Source organism: Hypanus sabinus, chromosome 31 (assembly GCF_030144855.1).
Source record: "Hypanus sabinus isolate sHypSab1 chromosome 31, sHypSab1.hap1, whole genome shotgun sequence".
NCBI lineage: Eukaryota > Metazoa > Chordata > Chondrichthyes > Myliobatiformes > Dasyatidae > Hypanus > Hypanus sabinus.
The window spans coordinates 35,110,649-35,117,947 of record NC_082736.1 but is presented as its reverse complement, the minus strand read 5'-3'; the positions used below and the strand labels follow the sequence as shown (position 1 = coordinate 35,117,947).

General features: G+C 53.7%; 1 protein-coding gene across 2 annotated transcripts in view; it reads left to right on the top strand.

The window, feature by feature from the left end:
- Nucleotides 1–362: 362 nt before the first annotated feature.
- LOC132384073 (reticulon-3-like) overlaps nucleotides 363–7,299 on the top strand; it is a 53,133-nt gene continuing 46,196 nt past the window's right edge. The window contains exon 1 of one of the 2 annotated variants that reach the window (XM_059955390.1): nucleotides 363–664. In XM_059955390.1, the coding sequence (XP_059811373.1) occupies nucleotides 568–664 (97 nt within the window). In that variant the 5' untranslated portion in view covers nucleotides 363–567. The remainder of the gene's footprint in view (nucleotides 665–7,299) is intronic. The other variant, XM_059955391.1, reaches the window with a different exon arrangement.

Here is a 7,299-nt window from a genome sequence, read left to right as displayed (position 1 = left end):
GCTTTTTCAATTGTGGTCGGGTGGGACTACAACCAGAGGTCATGGGTTAAGGGTGAAAGGTGAAAAGTTGAGGGGGAGCATGAGGGGCATCTTCTTCGCTCGGAGGGGGGTGAGAGTGAGGAACGAGCTGCCAGCGCAAGTGGTGCGTGCGAGCTCGATTCCCACGCTGGAGAGGCGTTTGGTTAGGTCGGGGTGCGGTGCAGGTTAAAGCGGCTCGGAACGGACTGAGTGGGCGGAATGGCCGTACAGGCGCGCCGTGCATTTTTTTTGCCCCTCCCCGGCTGCGCTGCCGCACTGCCGGGTGGCTGTCTGTGAAACGATGAATCGATGCCGACTCACCTCTCACCCTGAGCGTCGGGAGGAGCGAGGTGGGCGGGCTCTCTTTTATTCCCCTCGCTCTCCTGCGCTTTTGCCATAACGAGCTGCGGAGCCGATTCAGAGCTCTGGGCGGTGTCTGCCGGCCCTGGAGAAAGCCGAGCAAAAGAAGAACGATCAGAGCGAAGATCGTTACTTTTTAAAACGAGAAAACAGAGAAGATTTTAGACGGAAAACCAGAGACGCGAAGGAATGGAAGATCAGAACCAATCGTCCCTTGTTAGCTCATCCAAAGGAACAGAAGGCAATGTTGATTCATCCCCAGCGACCTCGTCAGGAATGTCTCTCGGTAAGGAATCGGGAATTGAATATGCACCGAAGGTGGAAAGCGGTGAAGGAGGTGGGGAGGGCATTTGCATCGCAGTCCGGGATAATTTTGCAAAGGCTCTGTATATATCTGAATTTGCTCTGTGTGTGTAGGGAGGGGGCGGGCCATTTATTTGCCCTGGAGGATCATTGTGGGCGTGCAACGGGGTGGCGGGTGTTTATTTGTAAAGCGAAAAGAAGACAGGTGCTTTCAGGTGAAGTGAATCTGCAAGAGAGCTTCAGCAGCGCCCGAGCCACTCGTGTGACCTTTGTTCCGCTTTGGGGTGTCGTGTCTGAGGCCCGGGCGCGCTCCCGACGCTGTTTGTGTGTTAGTGCAGAAGGGGGGCGGGGCTCACGTCGGAGGTAAACAAGCGCGCGGCCGCTCCTCGCTCCCGCGCACGAATGCGTGCCCGGGCCGTCGCCTTGGTTACGAGTGTATCGGCGGGTCGGACGGGACCCTTCTCGTCCCTCACGGTCGCCGCCGGGGCGCATGCGCGGCGGGTGCCGGCGAGCGGAGGGCGTGGCTGGAGGACCGAGGTCAGGTGGGCGTGGCCGGCAGGAAGAGAGCCTCGGGCAGTCTGCTGCGGCGGGACCTCCCGGACACCGCGCGGGGCGGGGTGGGCGTGGCTGGAGGACCGAGGTCAGGTGGGCGTGGCCGGCAGGAAGAGAGCCTCGGGCAGTCTGCTGCGGCGGGACCTCCCGGACACCGCGCGGGGCGGGGTGGGCGTGGCTGGAGGACCGAGGTCGGCAGGGCAGCCGGCTGAGAGGCTGAGCCAATTGGCTGGGGCGGGGCTTCGGTGACGCACGCGTCGTCACCCCGCCCTCCCCCTCGCGCCCGGGATACAATGTTGCGCGTGCGGCTCCCACTCGATACAAAGAGTCCGCAGTGCGGAAAGCATCGCGCATGCGCGCCCGGTTTATCACGTGGCCTTCTGGCCCTCCCGGTGGTGCCTCAGGGAGGGGCAAATTATCATCATTTGTCACCGAAAAGTGCTAAATCTTGTAACTTCTCCTGAGCTGGCCCCTCCGACACCACTTTTATATTATTTCAAGACCAGCACTTGATGTGCGTTGTCCATGGGCACATTGGTGGGGTGTATCTGCCTCTCCTGGATCATAAGACTGCTGACCCCTCATCCCTGGTAGATTAGATTACATTATTTTATTGTCAAATATGAGTCAGTAGATGTTGTTTACTTGGTATCTCAGAAGGTCTTTGACAAGGTGTCACACACGAGGCTGCTTCCCAAGATAAGAACCCGTGGTGTTAATAGGAAAGATACTAGCATGGATAGGAGATTGTCTTGCTGGCAGGAGATAAAGATTGGGGAACAAAGGGGCCTTTTGTTTTTGTTTGGCTGGCTGTGATAAGTGGAGCTCTGCAGGGGTCAGTGTTGGGTCCGCTTCTCTCCACATTTCGATGATGAAATTCCTGGCTCGGGTGAGTAATGAGATGGCAATGTCCACAGCTGGCACCGATCGGTGCAAAGATCGTAGGTGCAAATCACGGAAAAGTGTGTTTTCTCCTTCGCTCCCTGCCGCAAAAGGCAAGGTTTCACAGTGGCCACCCATTTTAATTCTGCTTCCTGTGTTGTGACATGTTAGTCCATGGTGAAATTTGTCACGATACTTATAAATTACAATAAGAAATTTTATGTATAAATTAAGTAGTGCCAAAAGAGAGGGAAAATAGTGAGGGTTGTGTTCATGGGTTGAGTGTGCATTCACAAATCTCGGGGTGGAGGAGGAGAAGCTCATTGTGTGTCTTTGGGCTCAGGTACCACCACCTCGGTGGTGGCAGGGAAAAGGGGGCATGCCCTGGGTGATGAGGGACTGCTGCCATTTCCTCAGGCATTGACGATGTCCTTGATGCTGGGGAGGGTGGTGCCCGTGATGGGCCTGGCTGAGTATTCAAACCTCCGTAGCTCTTTCTCATCCTGTGCAGTACCTCCCCCCGGATATACCGGTTAGAATTCTGTCTGTGGTCCACCTGTAGAAATTTGCGAGTGTCTGTGGTGTCAGACCAAATCTGGTCAAACTCCTAATGAAATATAGGCACTGTCGTGCCTGCTCTGTGTCTGCGTGGATGTTTTGGGACCAGATCCTCAGAAGTATTAGCCCGCAGGAACTTGAAGCTGCTCACTCTCTCCACTTCTGATCCCTCTATGAGGATTGGTGTGTGCTCCTTTATCTTGCCCCTCCTGCCGTCCACAAGCAGCTCTTTTGTCTGACTGACGTTGAGAGCCGGGTTGTTGCTGCGGCACCTCTCCACTGGTTGGCGTATCTCACTCCCGGGCGCCCTGCCGTCACCACCTGAGATTCTCCCGACAGTGGTTGTACCGTCAGCAGATGGTATTTGAGCTGTGCCGAGCCGCGCAGTCCTGGGAGGAGGGCAGCGGGCTCCAGACACGCCTCGTCAGCGAGGAGGGGGCGTCTGTAAACTTACTGACGACACCCCCGTGCTCGGTTAGAGGATTGGCGTCTCGTATTCCACCTGGGTAGCCCCTAACCCGACCGCATCGACGCCGATTTCTCTGCCTCCCCCCCGCATCCCCCTCTACACCCCCGTGCTCGGTTAGAGGATTGGCGTCTCGTATTCCACCTGGGTAGCCCCTAACCCGACTGCATCGACGCCGATTTCTCTGCCTCCCCCCCGCATCCCCCTCTACACCCCCGTGCTCGGTTAGAGGATTGGTGTCTCGTATTCCACCTGGGTAGCCCCTAACCCGACCGCATCGATGCCGATTTCCCAAATTTCCAGTGCTTTCCTCTCCCCCCCCCCCCCACTTCTCTCTTTTCATTTCCCCCGTCCTGGTTCGCCTCTCGCCACTTCTCTTCTCAGCTGCCCACACCCCCTCTCAATACCGGAGACCCTGTCAATACTCACAGCACTCTCTATGCCCCTTTTAATACCCCACACCCCTGTCGAAAGCCTGTATACCCACAATCTCCTCTCGATGTGCCATGCCATCTCTCACCCTTCTCAGTACCCCACAATCACTGCCTCTGTCCCCCTGCCTCCCTCACGTCCCCCCCTCTACACCCCTGCTGTGAGGGGCTGTAACTAGTTCTCTCCCCCCCCTTTCCAGAATTCCCTCAGATAGAATATAAAAAGGTACAGACATTTCAGCCCCTCGTTTTATGCTGACCTTTTAATCTACTCTAAGATCCTTCTAAGAGTCTCTTAAATGTGGCTCATGTGCCTCCACCACTGCCCCGGAAGTGTTCTGGCTTATGCCCCCTTCCTAATCCAGTCCAGGCTCTTGGCCTCTCATGTCAAGTCACTTTTATTGTCATTTTGACCATAACTGCTGGTACAGTACACAGTAAAAACGAGAAAATGTTTTTCGGGACCATGGTGTTACATGAAACAGTACAAAAACTAGACTGAACTACGTAAACCAACGTAGTGGTTTATGTAACTATGTAATGTTAAAAATGGGATGTAATGTTAAAATTGTACAAGGCATTGGTAAGGCCAAATTTGGAATATTGTGTACAGTTCTGGTCACCGAATTATAGGAAAGATATCAATAAATTAGAGAGAGTGCAGAGACGATTTACTAGGATGTTACCTGGGTTTCAGCACTTAAGTTACAGAGAAAGGTTGAACAGGTTAGGTCTTTATTCATTGGAGTGTAGAAGGTTGAGGGGGGATTTGATCGAGGTATTTAAAATTTTGAGAGGGATAGATAGAGTTGACGTGAATAGGCTGTTTCCATTGAGAGTAGGGGAGATTCAAACGAGAGGACATGATTTGAGAGTTAGGGGGCAGAAGTTTAAGGGAAACACGAGGGGGTATTTCTTTACTCAGAGAGTGATAGCTGTGTGGAATGAGCTTCCTGTAGAAGTAGTAGAGGCCAGTTCAGTTGTGTCATTTAAGGTAAAATTGGATAGGTATATGGACAGGAAAGGAGTGGAGGGTTATGGGCTGAGTGCGGGTAGGTGTGACTAGGTGAGATTAAGAGTTCGACACTGACTAGGAGGGCCGAGATGGCCTGTTTCCGTGCTGTGATTGTTATATGGTGATATGTTATATGGTTAAAAACTTCACTAGACTACAGACCTACCCAGGACTGCATAAAGTACACAGAACAGTGCAGGCATTACAATAAATAATAAACAAGACAATAGGCACAACAGAGGGCAGTAGGTTAGTGGTCCGATGTTACATAAATAATCAGCTGAATGGCAGTGTCCAGGATTCTGTCCGTTTCTGTACTCCTGCCGGGTATTTCGTTGCCGCAGATGTGGCCCAATCTAATGTCCATCGGAGAGTAGAATGGACGGGAGGGCCGGCCGGCCGGCCAGGGCTTGCTTTTTCTCCGGCACGGACTCCTGCCCGCTCCCTCGCACACCGCTTACGACGTCCCCAGCGGCATCAGGCGACTCCGAGGTCTGCAGGCCCGATTCCCCCAGCAAGCCGAGTTCGCGCGGTCTGAGCAGCAGATTGCCATGAAGGATTGTTTTTGGGCGATCCCTGTGCTGCACCAGTAACTGGCGATGGGAGGTAGTCGCTCTGTTTATCCGTTGCCCCAAACCCTAATTGTGCCTTAAAATTAAATTTAAAAAAAACTGCTAAAGTGGCAGCGGATCCGAACGGCCACTGCTGCCGTGCGCCATGGCGGTAAACCGCAGGTGCTGCCCCGCATACTGAGTGGAACACCCTGCCAGGGGAACGTCTCAGGAAACTCTTGGACGCACGGCTGATAGAAGAATGGAGGGGTATGAGGGAGGGGAGGCTCAGATTGATCTTGGAGTGGGTTTAAAAAATTGGTAGAGCTACAGAATCGACAAGAGTCTGCCTTACCCAGGATGAGACGGGTCAATCCGTTAAACACCGCGCCAACGTATGTCATCAGCCACATCAGAACCGCGAGCTGCAGAGAGAATCGGTCACGGGTTCATTGGCGGTCCACCGTCTGGCTCGGGCTCCACATCCACAGATCCCGCCAAGTTGATTGTGGGGGGGGGGGGGGTTTGGTCCGTTGGCTCTGAGAGAACTGGTTCGTCCGTGGCTCTTCCACCCTTTTATGTGTGCGGCTTTGGGATCCCAGTGTTTGCAGAACCTCTTGGGGTAGGTTTCTGCACCGTCAGCACGTCGATCTGCCCTCTCCCAGCCACAGAGCCCTCCGCTGTTCGGGCATCCGCGTGCCCGTCCAAATGGCCCCGATGTATCTGCATCCCTGACAGCGTTCCACACACTCTTGTGTTTTGGAAACAAAGAAAACCTGCAGCACAATACAGGCCCTTCGGCCCACGATGCTATGCTTGATTTAGAAATTACCTCGGGTTACCCACAGCCCTCTATTTTTCTAAGCTCCATGTACCTGTCCAGGAGTCTCTTAAAAGACCCTATTGTATCTGCCTCCACCACCATCGCCGGCAGCCCATTCCACACACTCATCACCCTCTGCATTATTTTTTTTAGAAACTTCAGCCCTGACATCTCCTCTGTACCTAGTTGGAAGCACCTTAAAACTGTGCCCCCTCGTGTTAGCCATTTCAGCCCTGGGGAAAAAGCCTTGGGGAGAGGCTATCCACATGCCTCTCGTCATCTTTTATTTAAAAATAAAATCCTCTGACCTCTCCCCTATACTTTCCTCCTCATCACACCTCCTCACGTTAGCCACATCAGCCCTGGGGGGAAGTCTCTAGCTGTCCACTCGGTCTATGCCTCTTATTATCTTGTACCCCTTTATCAAGTCACCTCTCATCCTCCTTCACTCCAGAGAGAAAAGCCCCAGCTCGCTCAACCTCTCCTCACAAGACCTGCTCTCTAATCCATCCTGGTGAATCTCCTCTGCACCCTCTCTAATCCAGGCAGCATCCTGGTGAATCTCCACTGCACCCTCTCTAATCCAGACAGCATCCTGGTGAATCTCCTCTGCACCCTCTCTAATCCGGACAGCATCTTGGTGAATCTCCTCTGCACCCTCTCTAATCCAGGCAGCATCCTGGTGATTCTCCTCTGCACCCTCTCTAATCCGGACAGCATCCTGGTGAATCTCCTCTGCACCCTCTCTAATCCAGGCAGCGTCCTGGTGAATCTCCTCTGCACCCTCTCTAATCCAGGCAGCACCCTGGTGAATCTCCTCTGCACCCTCTCTAATCCAGGCAGCGTCCTGGTGAATCTCCTCTGCACCCTCTCTAATCCAGGCAGCATCCTGGTGAATCTCCTCTGCACCCTCTCTAATCCAGACAGCACCCTGGTGAATCTCCTCTGCACCCTCTCTAATCCAGACAGCATCCTGGTGAATCTCCTCTGCACCCTCTCTAATCCAGACAGCATCCTGGTAAATCTCCTCTGCACCCTCTCTAAAGCTTCCTCATCCTTCCTATTCATCAGTTTAATATCAGAGAACGCATACAGTGTACAATCTGAAATTCTTACTCTTCACAGGTACCCATGAAATGGGGGAACCCCACCAATGATGAATTACAGAAACGTCAGAACCCCCCCTCCCCCCCACACACACACAAGCAGCAGCAAAAGTATCGAACCCCCCCCCCCCCGCTTTCCCCTTACTCGCCCCAGCAAACGCCCTGGACCCCCCCCCCCCCCGCCCCGCCACAAGCAATAGCAAAGCTTCCCAGAGACCACCACCTGAAGCTTAT